General features: G+C 46.3%; 1 protein-coding gene and 1 pseudogene across 1 annotated transcript; both read right to left on the bottom strand.

The window, feature by feature from the left end:
- Positions 1-460: 460 nt before the first annotated feature.
- Positions 461-14,142, bottom strand: LOC150060977 (RING finger protein 141 pseudogene; annotated as a pseudogene).
- Positions 14,143-15,189: 1,047 nt separating this feature from the next.
- Tcf23 (transcription factor 23) lies at positions 15,190-20,036 on the bottom strand. Its single transcript, XM_090336191.1, has 3 exons — positions 19,815-20,036; positions 18,949-19,191; positions 15,190-15,650 (listed from the first exon to the last, which is right to left on the bottom strand). Exons 1-3 carry the CDS (start codon positions 20,034-20,036, stop codon positions 15,471-15,473), a joined length of 645 nt encoding a protein of 214 aa, XP_090192317.1. The 3' UTR covers positions 15,190-15,470.
- Between the last annotated feature and the right edge of the window lie 1,222 nt (positions 20,037-21,258).

Here is a 21,258-nt window from a genome sequence, read left to right on the forward strand (position 1 = left end):
TAATGCATACCTAAGTCTCCAGCAGAAAAGGCTGGCTTTTAACTAAGTTTGCACTTTGATGTAGCTTACCCTTTTAGTCATTCAAAATTTTCTCGCAGATGGCTACAACTTGTTAGCATTCAAAATTTACTTTAAATCTATCTAAAAAAGTATCAGAATACTTCCCTGAAAAACAGTAGTGAGTCAAAAGCCTCTGGAAATATTGCTATTTTCAGTTACCAAAGGATTCAAGAGCAATTTGTTCTAATACACTTTAGAACAGATAAATAATAGGAAAATATGGTTTGAAACAGTGGCAAATCTTGGCTTACCATAAATGGAAGACCTAGGAAGCTTATTTTTTAAAAATTGGGGCATATTTTCAGTATAGCAAAAATAGGAGGGTGGGAAAGTAAGATTTTGTGAATCAGTGCCACAGTGTCCCACTGTTGCCAATATATTCATAGTCTACAATAACCAGAGAGACTCATCCTCTAAAGTCACGGCCTATGGGGCTGGCCTGCCTCATCAGCCATATTAAGAATATAGTTAGCCATATCATCTTCAGTGGGTGCATCTGACACCACCCAAGACTCATTTGCTCCAGTCATTTGTAGTCGACAAATGGGGCAATTCCTGTGCGGGTCACTCCATTTATCAATACACTTCTGACAAAAGCTGTGAGCACAAGGCAGGATGAGATCAGCTCGACCATCCATGCAGATGCAGCATTCCTCTTCATCAGTCAGCTGCTTCACCCTTAGTACAGACCACCGCACAACCACTTTCCAAAAGGCAGAGGCATCAGACCCAGGTTGCACCTCAAAGAGAAGATGTTTTTCTTGGCCAGCGGCTACCTTGGCGGTTCTTTGGCTCAAGGCATTGTGCTCGGGCCGCCGGTGGGATCCGCGGGCGACCACTGGCAGCACACTTCTGATTTTTTTAATAGTTTATTGAGAATAAGAGTCTCTTGGGGCTGGGAATATGGCCTAGTGGTAGAGTGCTTGCCTAGCATGCCTGAAGCCCTGGGTTCGATTCCTCAGTACTGTATATACAGAAAAGGCCAGCAGTGGCACTGTGGCTCAAGTGGTAGAGTGCTAACCTTGAGCAAAAGAAGCTCAAAGATAATGCCCAGGCCCTGAGTTCAAGCCCCAGGACTAGCAAAAAAAAAAAAATCTCTCAGACTGACCTATGTGGCTTCATGGCTTGGAACCTGATCTCAGCCTCCTGAGGTGCTAAGATTGCAGGCATGAGCCACTAGTGCCCAGATCTTTGTTTATTTAATTTTTTCCTTTCCAGGTCAAGTATGAATGCTACAGTCTGTTTCTGTCACTTAGGGAAATGCATTTGGAAGTAATTTCTGTACAATAGGTTTTCCTTTTAATGGCTGGTTAATATTCCAATTTTGTACTACACTATGTTGGGTTGTTTCCACGATTTAGTTATTACAAACAAAGCTACTATAATAAAAATGTGTGCAGTCCTTTTTTTTTTTTTTTTTTTTTGCCAGTCCTGGGCTTGAGCTCAGGGTCTGAGCACTGGCCTTGGACTTTCTCAAGGCCAGAGCTCTACCACTTGAGCCTCAGCACCACTTCCGGCTTTTTTCTATGTATGTGGTACCGAGGAATCGAACCCGGGTCTTCATGCATGCTAGGCAAGCACTTTAACCACTAGGCCAAACTCCCGGCCCCGCAGTCCTTTTTCTGTAAACTTATTTGTATTTGATTTTGAACCCAAGACCTTGCATTTGCTAGGCAAGAGCTCTATCATTTGATTCCCATCTGCAGTCCTTGCTTCAGTTATTTCTCAGGTATGCTCTTGTGTTTTGGCTTAGGCAGGCCAAGACAGCAATTCTCCTATTTATCCTCCTACATAGCTGGGGTTACAGATGTACAGCACATGTTCAGGCTATTTGTTGATATGGAGAATTTTTTTTTTGTGTGTGTGTGTATGGTCATGGGGCTTGAACATGGCCTGGGCGCTGTCCCTGAGCTCTTCAGCTCAAGGCTACCATCCTACCCTTGAGCCAAGTCCCACTTGCCATTTTCTAGAAGTTAATTAGAGATAAGAGTCTCAGGTCCTTCTGTGCCAGAGTTGGCTTTGAACCTTGATCCTCAGATCTCAGCCTCCTGAGTAGCTAGGATTACAGGCATGTGCCACTGTGCCAGGCTCCAAATGTATTTTTATCTTAAATTTGCTTGCTGCTGCTGCTTCTTTTGTCAAAGAGCTATCAATGCATTCATTTATATAGCATATTGGTTATCTTAAAATGATTTAATAAGCCATGCAATAGTGGCTCCCACATATAATTCTAATAACGCAGGCGGCTGAGAACTGAGGATTATGGTTTGAAGCCATCTGAGCAGGAAAGTCTGTGAGACTCTTATCTTCCAGAAAACTGAAAGTAGCCCTGTGGCTCAAAGTGGTAGAATGTTAACCGTGAACAAAAGAGCTCAGGGACAGCGAGGAGGTCCCAAGTTCAAGCCTTATGACCATAAATAAATAAACAAATAAAATGATAATGCAATTTAAAGGTAGAGTGTCTACTCAGCAGATACAAGGTCTCTTGGATTTGCCACAGACAACTAATACTAACAATGATAGTAATTTAGTAATTACTGTTGTTAATAAAAATAACCATCATTTGTAATAATAATTTAACAATAAATAAAAATGTATTAAGAGGTTTCATTTCATTTCTGTTCTAATACAAAGAGGTACATAGGAAGAAGCACCACCTTTTTAAGGCCAAGTCTGAATTCTTTCTTGCTTTATTTTTTTGGTGCCAGTCCTGGGGCTTGAACTCAGGTCCTTGGGGTTTCTCAAGACTAGTGCTCTGCCACTTGAGCCACAACACCACTTTCGGCTTTCCTTTTTTTTTTTTTTGCCAGTCCTGGGCCATGAACTCGAGGCTTGAGAACTGTCCTTGGGCTTTCTCAAGGTTAGAGTTGCACCACTGGAACTATAACACGATTTCCAGGGATGGTACCATTTCCAGGTACCAAGGAATTGAACCTGGGTCTTCTTGTGTGCTAGGCAAGCACTCTGCCACTAGGCCAAACTCCCAGCCCCTGGTCTTATGCTTTTTTTTTTTTTTTTGCCAGCTCTGGGGCTTGAACTCAGGTCCTGGGCACTGTCCTTGGGCTTTTCCTTCAAGGCTATCACTCTGCCACTTGAGCCACAGCACCATTGCTGGCTTTTTTTATGTATGTGGTACCAAGGAATGGAACCCAGGTCTCTATGCATGCTAGATATGCACTCTACCACTAGGTCAGGCTCCCAGCCCCACAATTTGTTCTTTGAGATGAGGTCTCATTAACTTTTCTTTCGCTTGGACTAGCTTTGAACTGTTATCTTCCTATCTTTGCCTTACAAGGAATACTTCTGCTTTTTTTGTATGTGTGTCAGTGCTGTGGTTTGAACTCAGCCCGGGCACTGTTCTTGGGCGTTCTCAAGGCTAGAGCCCTACCACTTCAGCCACAGCACCACTTTGGGCTTTTATTGTGCATGTGGTACCAAGAACTCCAACCCAGGGCTTTGTGTATGCCAGGCAAGCACTCTACCACAAGGCCACACTCCTGGCTAACGAGGAATCCGTTCTTCATTGACATGAACAAAGTCATGCCTTTATTGAGTGTCTGCAATAGCCGCAGCCATCCTGAAATCCCCAAGGTAAAGAAACATCACCAATGTTACAACAACAAGATAGAAAGGTGGTGGTAGATATGTGATGTTCCAAGCTCTGAGTCAGCCTTGGACCAGTGAGGAACTGGAGGACATTTTGCCGTTTTCCCCATGTGTGGTCCTCCATGTCAATTTGTAAATGATGAGAGGTAGATTCAGGAAGGAATGAACATAAAAGTCTATTTAAGTTTATAGGCAAATTAAATGGCACTGTAGTCTGGAGTTCCAAGGAACTGTAATAGCATCCGAGAGGGAAAAATATGTTTTTCAGTAAAAGCCCAGGATTTTTGAGTTCTAGTATCTTTCTTGGCCTACTACTGACACCAGCCTTAGATGGCACTCTTCTCTCTACAAAGGCTTCCTCCCTCCTCCCTGGGGCTAGGAGAGGGGCTTGGCAGTCTTGCAGGTGGCAGAGTGGCTTTAGAGGAGAGTTTGATTGGCTGAAAGAGTGTTAATCTTCAAATCCACAATATGGAGGAAGGAGAAAAGCAAGCTGACTCACAAGCTGATTTAATGATTGGACTAAAATGACAGCTGTGAGTTTCTTGTAGGCATCCTTTCCTGCTACAACAGGAAACTCAAAAATATTTGTTTCAACTGACAAATTTGATGTTTCTTTTTACATTTAGAAGGTTTTGATCTTGGGTACAAGGTTAGAGATTGGTTAACTGAAGATATTGGCCAACTGCTTTGGGTCAGGCTATTTCACCATACTGTTATCTTTCATTTGTGTGAATTCAACTGACAAGACTAGAGTTAGTAAATTCTTAGCATTTCTTGTTTGTTTGCTTGTTTTGTCTGTCCTTGTACACTTTTGCTCAAGGCTAGCACTCAGCCACTTGAGCCACAGCACCACTTCTGGCTTTTTCTATGTATGTGGTTCCAGGGAATCGAACCCAGGGCTTAGTGCATGCTAGGTGAGCATGTTACCACTAGGCCACACTCACAGTCCCCTTAAGTCTCTTATCTCCAATTAACCACCAGAAAACTGGAGTGGCACTGTGGCTCCAGTGGTAGAGCACTAGTCTTGAGCTGAAGAGCTCAGGGACAGCGCCCAGGTCCCGAATCAAGCCCCACAACCTACAAAATGAACAAGCAAATAACACCTTCAAAAAGATTCAAAACAGGGGGCCAGGAGTTTAGCCTAGTGGTAGAGTGCTTGCCTAGCATGCACGAAGACCTGGGTTCAATTCCTTGGTACCACATACATAGAAAAAAAGCCGGAAGTGGTGCTGAGGCTCAAGTGGTAGAGCTCTAGCCTTGAGAAAGTCCAAGGACAGGGTTCATGCCCTGAGCTCAAGCCCAGGACTGGCAAAAAAAAAAAAAGATTCAAAACAAAATGGTCAATTGTATCCCTTTCCTGACTTCCCTTTATATATTTTTTTCCATTTTCCTACTGAGCTCTAGAAGATGCTCTCGTATGAAGGAGATTATCCCTACGATCATGAGTAGAGCTCCCATACTGTTGAGTGGTTGTCATCGATCCTTTGATTTTGCTTATAGTGATTTTACTTCATTTGTTTTCTCCATGCTCTCTTCACCCCTGGGTATGGTTCAGTGGTAGAGTGCCTGTCTTGAAAAGAACAAAGGAGAAACAGGAGGAGGAGGGGGAATCAGGGGAATAATTCAGAAGACAATGCTTAGGGCAGATTTTTTTTGTTGTTTTCAGAAAGGCCAGTCTGTCTCAACCTCTCGATCAATGTCATTTTAGAGGTCAGGCTGAGTTGGGCACTTGGTTGGAATAAGTTTACAGGGATAAGGCACAGGAGACAGCAACGGCAGAGAGTTCTAGGGGATTGGGAGGGTAGTGCAGTGCTAGAGCATGTTCAAGGCTCTGGGTTGAAGCCACACACACACACACACACACACACACACACACACACACACACACACACACGGGGGAAGAAAATAATTCTTGAAGTGAGGAATGAGGAATGGATAAGCTAAGAAACCCTCTCTAGGCCCACCTTGTTCTGGGAAGTGAAGACTTTAGGGTCCAGTGGTTATAGTAAACATCTATTCCAGGAACACAATTAATGTACATAAATTCCAGTAACTGGCCTGTTTCCAGGGTCCAGTGGTCACCAGGACCCAACAGTTAGTCACCTACACCCAAAACAATCAGAAATACACTCATGAATCAAACTAAATGTCAAACTAAATGTTATCCGATCACGATCCTGTAGCTGTAACTTGTTTGTACATGATTATAAAAGCTGTAAAATCTTTGCTCAGTACCTCTCAGCATCACTGGCAATGAGTGCGTGGAGGTCCGGGTTCGAACTCGTAATAAACGACCCTTGCCCCTTTGCTTTGGCCTCGGCCTCTGGTGGTTCTTTCAGGGTCCCAGGAGTTCAGGTACAACAGAAGCTTTTCTACATGGGTGGCTAGTTGGTAAAATAGAACCAAGGAGTTTGTTTGAAGCAGGATCTGGCATTCCAGAGAGTGTTTGCATGCTGATATAAATCAGAGAATGACCCAGGGAAGAGAGAAAAGCTAGCATGTTAGGAATGAGGACAATGAGGGTGAGATCCTGGCCCCCACCAGGGACAGGCTTCTAAAGGAGAAGTTACTTCATGGTGAGAGCCGCCATACAAGCTAGAAGCCCATTGGGGCAGTAATTAGTATGAAGATGGAAACCCCTGCCTGCGTCTTGTTTTGTTCATGAAGAATGAGTGGAAGGCAAGCTGGGAGGTTGTAAGGAGAAAAAAATAGAAAATGGGAAATAAATATTTTAGAATGGAGAAAAGAAACACAGAGAAGATTGCCCCAGAGTGATAAAGGCCTTCCAGAGATTTCTGGTGAGAATTTCAAGGGAGGCAATGAACACAGTTGTGTGTTTACTGTAGCCATGTTTTGGCAAGATGTGGAACGGACATTTTGTGGAGCAAAAACAATAGAGAAGGGGCAGGGAATGTGATGCAGTGGTAGAGTGCTTGTCTAGCATGCATGAAGCCCTGGGTTCAATTCTTCAGTAGCAGATATATAGAAAAAGCTAGAAGTGGTGCTGTGACTCAAGTGGTAGAGCGTTAGCCTGAGGAAAGCGCAAGGGCAGTGCCCAGGTCCTGAGTTCAAGCCCCAGGACTGACAACAAAGATGAACAAACAAAATAGATGAACAGCAGAGAAGGAGAATTGAAGCAGCTACTACAATAGTGGGCCAGAGCTGGATAGAGAAAACAAGGACATGAGGGTAAAGTAAAATGAATAGAAGGTAGAATGAATTGGTGATTGGAATAAGATTGAAGAGATACTGTTGAACTATAAACAGTGCCCTGGGTGAGACTGGAGAATGGGGAAGAGCTCAACATATCAAACCAGAATATGTGAAATAGAGATTCTGGAAATGGTTTGGTTATTGATGGTGATAAGGTTAAGGGCATAACCACACGGTATAGGGAGGCAATTGGAAACTGGGATCTAGATGTTGGCTAAATCATCCATGTGGATATTGAAAGGTGACAAGAATAGGGAGCTACCAGCTGGGTGCTGGTGGCTCACACTTGTAATTCTAGCTACTCAGGAGTCTAAGATCACAGCTTGCAGCCAGTCCAGGCAGGAAAGCCCATGAAACTTTTATCTTCACTTATGCATCCCCAAACCCCATTCTCAGCTCCCATTCCTCTGCCAGAAATGGAGCTGTGGCTCAAGCAGTAGAGCTCTAGTCTTGAATAACAAACAAACAAACAAAAAAGCTCAGGGACAGCACCCAGACCCTGAGTTCACGCCCAAGACCAGCACACATGTGTGCTAGGGTGCCAGTCTTTCTGTGAAGTCTTCAGGGTCTCACAAGGACTTTTCTGCCTAGTCTGACTTTGATTTGGAGCCCTCAGATCTCAGTCTCCTGAATAGCTAGGATTATAGACCTGAGCCACTAATGCCTAGCTAAATAGGATTTCTAAAGGCCTTAATGGAGCTGAATGGATCCCATTTTTTTTTAAACTAAATACTGGTTCAGGGAATGTCTCAAGTGGTAGAATACTTGCCTGGCAAGCACAAGGCCCTGAGTTCAAACTCCAATACTGAATAAAAGACTGGCTCACAGAATACATCTGTAGCATGAAACATGTCATCTATAGGATGTTGGAAGAAATGTCTGTCTTTGCTCCATCTAGTGCCCCTGACAGACCTAAAACCTTGGCACAATCTACAATTTATACTTTAAAAAAAGTTTAAGAAACCAGCAAAGTGCATATAAAAATAGATTTTAAAATAAGCAGTTTCTTTTCTGCTTTATTTAAGCAGAGATTTAAGGGATGGGAAGTATGGAGATACATAGCTGGGTTAGGATAATTATACATTATGAATCATTAGAAACCTAGCCCACCCTCTCCCTCATTCCTCAAAAAAAAACAAACCCACAAAAAACTTCTTGGTATAAGGGTTTCCTGCAAGCTGCAAATATTTTCACTGGCAAATTGCACAACCTTCTTGTTAGTTCACTGGGACAATCTCTATGAATGTGTTTACAATCTGGTTAAAGAATTAGCCTTTTCAATGAGGATATTAACACACAGAGATAACGGTCAGCTCAGTAAGTACAACACACCTCACCGTTCTCAATTCAGTGCGATGGTGACTCAAGCCAGTGAGGGCAAACACTCAGGAGGGTTGTGAACCCTTTCCTACAGATGCCATTCTCTAGGCCTCTTCATCAGAGAGGCAAACGCCCAGCCAGATAGTGCTCACAAAGATGGGCTTTATCCCAGCTATGACAGGCAGTCATCTCCACACTTGCTCACTCTGAGCCTGAGCTCTTCAGCTCAAGGCTAGAACTCTACCTCTTTGAGTCACAGTGCCATTTCTGGTTTTCTGGTGGCTAATTGGAAAATCTCATGGACTTTCATGTCTGGGCTGGCTTTGAACCTCCTGAGGAGCTAGGATTACAAATGTGAGCCACCTGCACCTGGCCAACAAAATTTCTTGTAGTTCTTCAGTGTCGCTATGTAAAAGGGGAGTCATGTTCAATGTATTCCTGGTCAGGAGGTAAGCCAGACACCCACAGAATCTTAGCTTTACTGTTTTGTTGTTGCTGTTGTTTGTGTTTTGTTCAGTCCCGGGGCTTTAACTCAAGGTCTGAGCACTGTCCTTCGGCTTTCTCAAGGCTAGAGCTCTACCACTTGAACCTCAGCACCATTTCCAGCTTTTTCTTTTTTTTTCCCATATATAATATATGTATGTATTTTTTTTTTTGGCCAGTCCTGGGCTTGAGCTCAGGGCCTGAGCACTGTCCTTGGACTTTTCTCAAGGCTAGAAGAGATCTACCACTTGAGCCTCAGCACCACTTCCAGCTTTTTTCTATGTATGTGGTACCAAGGAATCGAACCTGGGTCTTTGTGCATGTTAGGCAAGCACTCTACCACTAGGCCAAACTCCCGGCCCCTCCATATATTTTTTATTATAATTAATAGAGGGTTACATTATATTCACCAGATAGAAGGTGCATTACTTCACAAACATGTCATGGATTTCCCGCTTTTTCTATGTATGTGGTACTGTGGAATCAAACCCGGGTCTTTGTGCATGTTAGGCAAGCACTCCACCACTAGGCTAAACTCCCAGCCCCTAGATTTACTGTGTTGTTGGGGTTTTTCGGTGGTCATGGGGCTTGAACTCTGCCTGTGTACTGTCCTTGAGCTCTTCAGCTCAAGGCTACTGCCCTACCCTTGAGCCAAGCCCATTTCCCATCTTCTAGAGATTAATTGGAGATAAGAGTCTTAGGTTCTTTTGTGCCCTGGCTGGCTATGAACCTTGATCCTCAGATCTCAGACTCCTGAGCCACCACACCTGGCTAGCTTTACTGTTTTATTAATAAATACAAGAGAAAAAACCCCATTCTATCATGTTATTTATTTATTTATGTGTCATAGTACAGCGGCATAAACTCAGGGCCTGGGTTCTGTCCCTGACCTTTTTTGTTCAAGGCTAGCACTCTGCCATTTGAACTATATTCCCACTTCTGGATATTTCTGTGGTTAACTGGAGATACGAGTCATGTATCAGACTTTCCTGCCTGAGTTGGCTTCAAACCATGATCTTCAGATCTCGGCCTCCTAAGTAGCTAGTATTATAGGTATAAGCTAACGGCACCCAACTTTTTCTGGTGGTTAATTGGAGGTAATAGTCTCACGGACTCTGTAGTGCCTGGGCTGGCTTTGAAGTTTGATGCTCAGATCTCAGCCCCCTGAGTAGCTAGGATTACAGGCATGAGCCACTGGCATGTGGCTCTCTTTATTTCTTTTTCTTTTTCTTTTCCTTTCCTTGCTCAAGGCTGATGTTCTCTCTACCACTTGAGCGTCACTTCTGGTTTTCTGCTGGTTAACTGGACATCAATTTGTTTCTGCAATTTGTCTGCCTGGGCTGGCTTCAAATCATGATCCTCAGATCTCAGCCTACAGAGTAGCTAAGATTATAGGCAGTGCCTAACTTGGTTTCCTTTTTCTTCTGATAGGGTCACTATGCAGCCACAGGCTAACCTCTGGCCTACCAATGGATCCTCCAGCCTCAACCTCCTTTTTTTTTTTTTTTTTTTGCCAGTCCTGGGCTTGAGCTCAGGGCCTGAGCACTGTCCTTGGACTTTCTCAAGGTTAGAGCTCTACCACTTGAGCCTCAGCACCACTTCTGGCTTTTTTCTATGTATGTGGTACCAAGGAATTGAACCCGGGCCTTCGTGCATGCTAGGCAAGCACTTTAACCACTAGGCCAAACTCCCGGCCCTCAACCTTCTTATTACTAGTTTACAAGCATATGCTACCATGCCCTGCCCACACCGCAATCTTCTAACAGACACAATAAAGTCTTGTTCTAAGAGAGACGAAAAAGCTGGAAACCTGAGTGAAGTGTAGCTGCCAGAATAAAGACCTGTCACCACCCTCGTACCTGACACTGAAAAGGAACAGCAAAAAACAAGTCTTACCTTGCTCCTCCCGTCTTGTGGATTTCCCCTAGCATCCTCTATTGGTGAAGAGGCTCAAAGTATATTTCATATATATAGTAATATCTGTTAATATAATTATAGAGGATGCTATACAAATATAGGTATCATGATAAAAACCCATGTTTTGAACAGGAAGAGAAGAGGGAAAGAAGGGAATATGATAAAAGAGGTGAACTTGCCCAAAGAATACTACACATCTATGAAATTTGCACAGTAATATTCCCTTGTATTATTTTTTTAAAAAAGAGAAAAATTTGATAAACTTTCCAACCCATTTACTTTTTTTCTGTTTTGGTACTGGAACTAAAATTCTTGGCCTGGGATGCTTCTGTTTTCAAATTACAGTGGGTTTCCATCTGGATGTAACCTCATTTTAAATGCAGCTACACTTTAGGGAGTACAGCTCAACTTTACTTCATCTACTCTTTTCCTCATTGCATTAAAGATCTTGATAGGTTTCCTATTCCTCTATTTTGAGTGCCTCCACTGCAGTGACTCCCTCCTAAGCCCTAGTCAAAGGGAGAAGCATTGGAGAGAGTGGACCCCAGAGCTCCAGCAGCTCAGCCAGACATCGTCAAGCAGCCATGGTTCTTGGCCTGGATGACATGGAATCTTCTCCTTCAACCTGGACCCGATACAGAGGTTCTGAACCCCTGAAGTCTCCATGCAACTGTCAAGTTGTTTGTTAGGCCAGACTGCTATGTTTAACCTGGTCTTTCTTTTTCTGCCATTTTATTTGCATTTTGCTTTCTGGTTCATAAGTTTGGGTACTTTTTCTGAGGTTAACTACCTCAGTTGTCTGTAGGGACTCATGTCTATAATCCTAGCTATTCAGGAGGCTGAAATCTGAGGATCATGGTTCAAAGCCAGCCAGGACAGGAAAAGTTCTGTGACACTCTCATATCCAATTAGCTACTTTCAAAAACTCCTGGAGTTGTGGCTCAAGTGGTGGAAGGCTAGTGTTGACAAAACAAAACACCTCAGTTGTCTTTGCTGAAACTTCTTGACATATTTTAATTTAATGACACTGGCTCTGAGTTCCCACTTTTTCTTGCCCAGAAAATCTATCTAGAGGTGAACATTTCTGGTCTCAGGACTCCTTTACATTCTTCAAGGAAAAAACAAAAATAAAAACAGAACACTGGGTTGTGGGTGCAGCTCAGTGGTAGAGTACTTGCTAAGCATGCACAAAGCCAAACCCTGAATAACTTTTGCTTATATGGACTGTATCTGTTGGTTAACCACAATAGAAGTTAAAATAGAGCATTTAAAGATATTATTCTCAGATAAACTTAACCTATTCTATGTCAATATGACATTTTTGTTAAAAAATACTTTGCATATGAGAAACTATTTAGTGAGAAGGGTATTATTTTACTTTTTTTTTTTTTTGCCAGTCCTGGGTCTTGCACTCAAGGCTTGAGCACTGTCCTTGGGCTTTCTCAAGGCTAGAGGTCTACCACTTGAGCCACAACACTACTTCTGGCTTTTTCTGTGTATCTGCTACTGAGGAATTGAACCCAGGGCTTTGTGCACAAAGCTAGGCAAGCACTCTACCACTAGGCCATGTCCCCAGCCCATTATTTTACATTTTTGTAAATACTTTTCATGTCTATTCTCCTATCTGATTCTGCATTCCATCTATTACAACAACACATATCATGTGGCTTCTAGAAAATTCTACATTTGTAATACAACAGAATGAGTAAGAAAGGCAAATGGCTGCAGACAGGGGTACACACTAGTGGTTCTGTAGCTGTGTAACTATGTAACCCTGCAGAGGAAACAAAAGGATCACAAAGCCAGGTAAACAAACAAGCAAGCAACAAATAATATCTGTATTACAAAAATAATTTTGGTCACTTAAAACACCTCAGTATTTCCAGATTACATTTTGAAGGCAGCTAGTACCTTTAACAACCCGATAAAGCAAAGGTCAGAATCACTTTTTCTTTTCCTCTGTCTTTTATTGTTACAGTAAAACTATTTACATTGATAGATGGGAGCTAGATTTGGTCCTCTGGCCCTGGTTTGCTCAGCCTTGATCTAGAATAGAAAAGGCTTTCAGGGTTTGTGCCACAACAGGGAGAGGCTTTCTAGCTCACCCTAGCTAGGCTCATACCAGAGGAAAGAGGAGCAAGTTCTTTTTTTGAGGAAGACTTGATCCGTTTCTACTACTCCCATTTCCACTTTGGTGAACTTTACAGTCAGCATCGTAGCTATCACTGGACCACCTCTCTCTGTCTCTCTCCACAGCCTCCTTTCAGCCTCCACCCTTGCCTGTACCCCACTTCCAGCCCAGAAGGTGGTACAAGAAAACTGGGTGGACTGGCTCCACTAGGGCATAGATACCTCTCTGGCTACTAAGCCAGGCCACGTTCATGTCATGAATCTCCCACATTCCTGTTAACTTTTGGAGCCGTTGTTGGAGCCAGAGCTCAGCTGTTTTGCTGCCCCCAACTGCTCTTACCCACTGGCGCCTCCTAGTGTTGGTGGGGAGGAACTAGTCTCCCTAGCAAGCAGTGTCTTCCTCTGCTCAAAGACAAAGGAAGTCACTTTTGGTTCTGGCTGGCACATGGATGCCAGGGCCCAAGGTAACATTTCTCAAGAGCAGTATCATGCGTATCAGAGAAGGTGAAGCCCGACCCTTCCTCTGCTATTCCCAGGCATCACCTGAGTCCCTGGAAGGATTTAGAGTTCAAGGCCCATCTGAGTCACATAGTGTGATCTTGTCTCAAAAATAAATATTTGTGTGCGTGCCCATTTCCGGATGTTCATTTTGATAAATAGCATTTTAAATCATCACATGCACATTGGCACTGTGCTTCTGTATCCTTCTCCTGAGCGGGAGGGGGGAACTATCATTCTAAAGAGCATATTCTGATGGGATTTGTCTTCGGTAGTCCTCCCTTTGTTTCTCTACCAGGATAATGTGGTTGCCCTCAGGGCCTCAAAGGTGTTATGGGATGAGGTGAAGAACAGAATACGACAAGGTGAGGCCAGGCAAGCTCCAAAGCAAAGGCCACTCAGGAGAAGCTCCAGGCTGTCAGGAAGACCTCCAGTATACACCCCAAAGCTTACCCCTTCCTGCCCAGAAAAAGACGACCTGCCACCAAGCAGGAAGAAATCCATTTGTGCCTCTCCTTACCACCCTCCAGCTCAACCTGAGAAGTTGCTAGTAAAAATAGAACATTCAGGCTGGACTTTTATGGTCTTGAGAAGAACACTGCTCATGCCCTCCCACACCTGGTCTCTGCCCCTGCCTGGCCCTGCCCAGCTGCTGGGGAGCAGCTCAGCACAAGCTCTCCAGGGTCCCTCTGCAGCAATGTGGTTCCAGGCAGATTTATGAGCTTAGCCTTGGCTGAGGTCTTCTCTCATGGCTCCCAGCCACAGCCCAGCTGCTCTCCCACATCCCATGCACCTCGGGCTGGGACGTTCTGTGTCTCCTACCTCCGCCCCAGCTTGCTGACTCACCCTCTCCCTGCCCCCAGCCCCTTTCCCCTGCTGCCCCAGCCGGTCCTGTGGGGGAACAGACCCCGGCATCTCCCAGCCAGCCCAGACCTTCTCTACACTCAAGACGACAATGTGGCTGTGCTAAAAGGTGAACAATAACAACAACAAAAAGGGCTTCCTTCCCTACCTGGACATCAGGTGACAGCTTTGCAACTACTATCTGACCTGGAAAATTCATCCGAGAGTGCACAGACTCTGTGATCAGTCCTCAAAAGATTTCTTCAGAGCCATCTTCATATTTCTGACCCTCATGGCAGGACTTAGGGGAGAGCCTGGGAAGATTGTGCATGTGGAGAGAGACTGGCCCACTGGCTCAGGCGGCTCATTTCCAGACCAGTGGTAGAAATCACTCCAGAGCCGGTGAAGCTCTAGGCAACAATGATACCAGGAACTAGTGGGCAATCCCTTCTCCCCCAATCTGTCTTGCTTTTTAAAGGAAAGATGATGGATCGTCATGAAGACACACATTCTTGTGCAAAGCTTGGTCCTTCTTGGATACAAGTCTATCAAAGTACTTCTAGAGTGTAGTACATCAATACCCTTCATATGCAGGACCATAACTGGTTTGGTGGGTTCGTGAAGGTCAAATTGTCTCTGGGATAAAATCTTCTCACACTGGACAACAGCTCAGGGATATCTGAGTGTCTCTGGAAGTGGGAATGTAAGCAATGTGAGTTTAACCTGCAGATATAACTTCTGCCAAGAAGAGAGTGGAAGGGTGCAGGGCCCCGCGAGGGAGAACACATGTTGTGATGAGGGGCAGCTGTGAAGACCCTGATCCAGACACAAAACTCCTAAATTCCTCGCTGCCTCTCTGACACTGAGGATACATCTGGGGGAACGATGGAAAAGCCTAGTCTTTTCTTCAGTTTTCCTTCTGGCTCTGTGACCCTCTACCAAGAGCTGTTCACACAGCTACTAAGAACCTCTCTAGCCCCGCCCTCTCCTCCCATCAGCGCCTGGGGCTGCAGTTACTCTGACCCCTCCTCCACATCTGCTCAGCAGTTACTGTCTTCTGGCTATGTGCAGAGGGTTGGTAGGAACCTGAGAGGGAAAAGGGAGGGGTGGTGCCCATACTTGACTTTGAACCTAATGCAACCTCTTCCATTCCCCTTCCCTGTAGCTGCCACAGAAGAGCCACGGTAGACCACCTTCCGGTGGCAAGGGTGAGGATAGCACCCTGTGCTCCCCAGGACTCTCCAGCATGCTTCATTTGTCCCTCCTGCTGGACCTTGGGCATGAAGCCTGAGTTGGGGCCAATGGCTGAGAGCCTGAGGGGAGACAGCAAGTAGAACTGGTAGAAAATCCAGGTCTGTTAGTGAGAGTCACAGTCCAGGAGAACAGGATGGGTGTGAGGGTCATTTGTCACCGAGAGCTGACACGAGTGACTTGGCGGCAAGGAGGACATCTGGCTCTCCAGAGACGTGGGCCTCCGCCTCAGCATCCCTCGTTCTTTGATCTGGAGCAATGACTGTGGCAGGGTCAAGGCTGGAGCACTCCAGTCCTCCCGCATACAGACGGGACCGCATAGGCCACTTCTGCAAGGCAAGGGATGGGAACTGGGTTATGTGCTGTCGGGCCACCTCTGTAATCCAGAATCCTGGATAAGGAATCTCCTGGCCATTGTACCCAGATAACAGAGGCTTCCCCACTACCATGGCATCCTGAGCCTGACTGGAAAACCTAGGAAGAACTGGCTAAGAGGGCCCTAAAAGGAGCAAGACACAATTGACAGGTAACTGGACAAGCACCCTGAGCAGAGCTGGGGCGGTCAGAGGCTGGGCAGTGGCAGGCAGGGGAGGATTGTGTGGTCCTCTATGGATCGTTCTTTCTTCCAGCAGGAGCAAAAGTAACCACAGAAAATGCCAGGAGATCTGGGCACCAGTGGCTCGTGCCTATAATCCTATCTACTTGAGAAATGAGTTAAAGCTAGCCTGGGGAATACACATGAGATTCCTTCCCAGCTAACGAGTACATTTCTTTCTGCACAATGTCACCCCATTCTTGTTTTTTCTTTTTGCCAGTACTGGGGCTTAAACTCAGGGCCTGGACATAGACATTTTTTGCTCAAGATTAGCGCCCTGCCACTTGAGTCACAAGGCCACCTTTGGCTTTTTCTATATATGTGGTACTGAGGAATCAAACCCAGGTAATCGTGCATGCTATGCAAGCACTCTACCACTAGGCCAAACTCCTGGCCCAAATATTTATTTATTTTACCGGTCTGGGTCTTGAACTCAGGGCCTGAGCACTGTCCTTGGGCTTTCTCAAGGCTAGAGCTCTACCACTTGAGCCTCAGCACCACTTCCGGCTTTTTCTGTGTATGTGGTCTTCATGGATGCTAGCCAAGCACCCTGCCACTAGGCCAACCTCCCAGCCCCTATGTCACCCCATTCTTCATCACTTTTTTTTTTGGTCAGTCGTGGGACTTGAACTCTGGGCCTGGGCATTGTCCCTGAGCTCTTCAGCTCAGTGAGCCATAATGCCACTTCCGGTTTTCTGGTGATTAATTGGAGATAAAAGTCCCACAGACTTTTTAGTGCCCGGGCTGGCTTTGAACCACAATCCTCTGATCTCAGGCTCCTGAGTAGCTAGGATTACAGGTGTGAACCAGGTACGAGCCATTTTCTAACAAATGACCATGCTGTGTTGCTGCCCCAGGACCCTGCACAGGTTTTTGTTTGTTTTTGCCAGTCCGGGGCTTGAACTGCGGGCCTGAGCACAATCGTTGGGCTTTCTCAAGGCTAGAGCTCTACCACTTGAGCCACAACACCACTTCTGGCTTTTTCTATGTATATGGTACCAAAGAATCAAACCCAGGTCTTTGTGCATGCTAGGCAAGCACTCTACCACTAGGCCAAACTCCCAGCCCCTTGCACAGATTTTGCCTGTGATATATTAATGTGCCCCATTTAATCTAAGAAATTTGCATTTTAACTATGTTTTCAAGAAAGAAAAAGAATGCAACTCCTAAGACATTTCAGAGCTATGATATTCAGAGGAGACAGCTGATGAAAGTATCCTCCAAACCAGAGGAGTTGATACCTTCAGAAGGTAAAGGTGTCCCTACCTTTGTAATAGTGCACTCCTTTTTTTCTTCTTTCTTTCTTTCTTTCTTTCTTCCTTCCTTCCTTCCTTCCTTTTTTCTAGTACTAGGGTTTGAACTCAGGGTCTTACTCTTGAATTGTTTTCTTGCTCATGTCTTGTACTCTACCGCTTGAGCTACACCTCCAGTCTAGCTTTCTGCTGGTAAATCTGGAGGTCAAGTCTCACCAACTTTTCTTTCTGGGCTATTTTCAAATTGTGATCCTCTATATCTTAGTCTCCTGAGTATCTAGGATTACAGATGGAATCCTCAGTGGCAAACTTAAAACAATGAACTCTTTCGTATGTGTATGGATGTGTGTGTGAGTGGGTGGTATCAGTATTGAGATTTGAACTCAGGGCCTGGGAGCTGTTCCTTAGCTTTTTTTGTTCCAGGCTAGTGCTCTAGCACTTGAGCCACAGTTCCACTTCTGGCTTTTTGGTGATTCCTTGGAGATAAAGTCTCATGGAGTTTCCTCCCCGGGCTGGCTTTGAACTCCAACACTCAGAGCTCAGCTTCCTAAGTAGCTAGGATTACAGATGTGAGCTACCAGCACCTGGATAACAAGACACCTTTTTTTTTGCCAGTCCTGAGGCTTGAATTCAGGGCCTGGGCACTGTCCCTGAGCTTATTTGGCTCAAGACTAGTGCTCTAGCACTTGAGCCACAGTGGATGTGGTACCAAGGAATTGAACCCAAGGCTTCATGCATGCTAGCTGAGCAGTCTACCACTAGGTCACAGGCACTCTTTTGTTGTGTGTGTGTGGGGGGGAGGTCATAAGGCTTGAACTCTACCTGGGTACTGCCCCTGAGCTCTTCAACTCAAGGCTACAGCCCTACCCTTGAGCCAAGGCATTCTTCCCATTTTCTAGAGTTTAATTAGAGATAAGAGTCTCAGGTCTTTTTGTATCCTGGTTGGCTTTGAACCTTGATCCTCAGATCTCAGCCTCCAGAGTAGCTAGGATTGCAGGTGTGAGCCACCGTGCCTGGCCTAACAAGGCACCCTTTACCCAGCTCCTTACTAAACACCTTGGAAGCAAGTTGTGAACAAAACACCCTGGGCCTAGGTGTTGTGCAGCTACCTGGCCTCCTTGCACTCCTCTTCATCCTCCATCTTCCTTCGGTGCTCTCAGGGAGGAAGAGATTACACTTTGAGTACTTAGCCAGCCCCTGGTTTCTCTTTACCATCTTCCTCGTGATGGCTGTTATTGCAGTGGTAACTGTACTTCTCTTTTATTTTGTACTCTAGCAGAGAAGGTGGGCCATTTCTTATACATAATAAAACGGAGGATGGGGAAAGCTAGGAGCAGTCTGGCATCTGGGGGCTGCTGGAAGCCCCCAGCCCCACATTGCTGTACCCCAGCTCAGCTGCTTCTAGAGCACTGCTGTCTTAGACCATGGAGGGCAGGTGTTCGTGACTGGAGTCTAGAGGACATCAAGGCAGGAGGGGGGAGGTGCTGCTTGGTGATTGAAGATTTCTCTGCATTTCATTTTTATTGCCCAAGTCCCAGCCCTAGAGCCTTCTCTTCTCTCAATCTTCCCCAGAATCTTTCCTTCCTTTCGGAGAAACTGCACCCCATGCAAATGGTCCATCACCGCTGTATCCTAAGAGCTAGACTCTTGGAGAAGCGAAGGAAACTGGCCCCAGTGTCAGCCCTGCACAGGGGAGCAGCTTGTGTCCTCATTCCCATGCTCTTCCCCAAAGCCCGGGATGTTTAACCCCTGCCCCCAGTCCTTGAACCCAGGAGCTACCTTGAGAGGGTGCAAGTAGCGGAGTCCACGCAGGAAGGGTGGCCAGGCAGGTCCAGGCAACTCATGGCCAAGTGTGCGGGTGAGGTGGGCTATGTAGCTGGTAGCCAGTACCAGCACATCCAACTTGGAGAGCTTGGTGTCTGGTGGCACAGCGGGCAGCGCCGCCTGCAGTGCCAGAAATGCCTGGCGCAAGGTCCTCACCCGGCTTCGCTCCCGTGCTGCGTTCTCAGGACTAGCTTCACTCTGCACAGAGAGCCCAGATGAGAGTAGACTACCCTATCACCCCAACTGCACCTCATTTCTAGCAGCATTCTAGGGCCCCATCTCCTGCTGGAGAAGACGTTTGAAAGTAGGCACTGCCAAGCCTCCCTGCTTCTTAGTCTAACTGTTTTATAACTGGGTGAGATGACACCAGGGATGGTAAAGCTTGGCTCAGAATCAAGTCCTGCTCCACTAATAGTAATCCCTCTTCTGAGTCAGGACCCTGCCTTACGCTTGGGGTCACAGGAATCACAGAGCCAAACCTGGCTCACTAGGGCTGAACTTTGATCATCCAGCCAGGTCCTCAGAGGAAAAGGCTGCTAGGTCTCCTCCTGCTGCCTGCTGCTTGAGCACCCTCCTCCAGGCCTCAGTTTCCTCAAGAGGAATGGGTTGTGCCAGCTCTCTGTGCTCTCCTGGTAAGACTATTGAATACATCCCAGCCAATCTGCACAGAACCATGAGCTTTCAGAGTGGCTGGCAGTCTTGCTATTTTGTGAGCTGGAATGGTGACCCTGTGTAGGGCTCTGCCCTCGAAGGAAGGAGGCACTCATTGCCCTTAAACTTCTGCTTCCCCACCTCCCTCCTCAGCTCCAGGGTTTCCTTACCCTGTTATGAGCCAGCCCCTTAGCCCTGCTCCCTCGAGGGCTAGGGGCAGCTCGGCTCCATCTTTGGTCACTCCAGCTGGTCTCTTCCCATAGGTCCTGCCTTGTCCTGCTGAGACGGCTCTTCTTTCTGTCAGTGTCTGGCAGCAATTGTGCTTTGGCCTTAGTCCGGCCATGGCCCATTCCTGGCATTGCTGGTGCCCCTCGGGCCTCCCTCTGTGACATGCCACTCCCCCGGGGCATGGGGCTGCAGCCCCCAGAGCAGGAACACAGTGCCTGGGAGAGCCTCGGGTTCAAGCTAGCTGGGACAGGCTGACCATCCAGCCAGCAATGTCCACATCTGAGGAAGCTGGCGCCAACTCAGTCCTGCTTTGCTCCTTGCTCTGGGAAAACTGCCCACCCAGCACAGCCCCCGCAAAAAGCCTCCGCCTGCCTCCCATCCCGGCTGAGGGGTGGGGGCACAGGATGCGGGGAGTGGCCGGGCCCTGGGATGTGGCCATGCAGAAGAAGGCAGAGGAAGGGTGGGAAGAGAGTGCCCTTTGGAACATGGCTGACCCCAACAGCAGTTCTGAGATAGATCTGCAGCTTCAGCTACGGTGCTCAAGTTCACAGCAGCGTCCTGAACTTCTGCCCTTTGTGCCAGCCCTCTGCCCTCATGTATCCAGAAAAGGCCTCTCCCGCCTCTAGCCAATGTCCAGGGACCTTTCCGCTTCAGCTCACTACTCTATACCTCCAAACATGCCTCCCGCGTGGACCCACTGCTTTTACTTCTATCTTTGCATGCTATCCGATGCCTCCCTGAAGCTCTGCCAGGAGAATATTGCCATCCTTTGGACTCCGCCCTTCATTGATGAAGACTTTAAACCCACAGAGCTAGTGTCCCTTACCTGGTTAGTTTGCTAACGGCTCCATGGTATAGGACATATGGACAGGCTCTGTGCTCAGTGCTTTATACCTGTCGTCTATTTCCCAGAGCATGACTAGAAGGAAGGAAGGTTTCTTTAGAAATAGGCAAATAGGGAAGGTTTTTAGAAATAGGGAAACTGAACTAGAGAAACCGAGATATTGGGAGATGAAATAACGTTCCCAGTGTCAAGTCCAGTAAGTAAGGGGCCAGGCGTGACAGCACAGCCGTGACTGGACTTGCATTGCCCTTCACTCTCTGCTGTTTTGCCACTGAGAATCCTGGCATGCAAATTACTCTGACAGACACAGTTCTGGGAGGGGCCGACACGGGGCTGGAGGCGTGACTCAGTAGCAGAGTGCCTGCCTAGCAAGCGTGAGACCCTGAGTTCAAATGCCAGTACTAGGGGAAGGGACAGGAGATACAAAACATCTGCAGAGTTCTGTACAAAGGAAATATCCCTTCTAACAGGTACTTGTCCAGTGCAGGACAAGGTTTGCTATTAAAATTCAGGGAGCAAAGTTGTCTATGAAGCCCAGAATC

The sequence above is a fragment of the Megascapheus bottae genome, chromosome 7 (genome assembly GCF_031878675.1).
Source record: "Megascapheus bottae isolate mThoBot1 chromosome 7, mThoBot2.hap1, whole genome shotgun sequence".
NCBI lineage: Eukaryota > Metazoa > Chordata > Mammalia > Rodentia > Geomyidae > Megascapheus > Megascapheus bottae.

Bases quoted from the DNA above. Each gene is read 5' to 3' on its own strand.
- Tcf23 (XM_090336191.1), bottom strand. From the start codon at position 20,036: ATGTCACAGAGGGAGGCCCGAGGGGCACCAGCAATGCCAGGAATGGGC. The intron at 19,192-19,814 runs GTAAGGAAACCC...CTCTCTGTGCAG, and splicing joins AGGGGCTGGCTCATAACAGG to AGTGAAGCTAGTCCTGAGAA. The intron at 15,651-18,948 runs GTAGCTCCTGGG...CTTGCCTTGCAG, and splicing joins GCTACTTGCACCCTCTCAAG to AAGTGGCCTATGCGGTCCCG.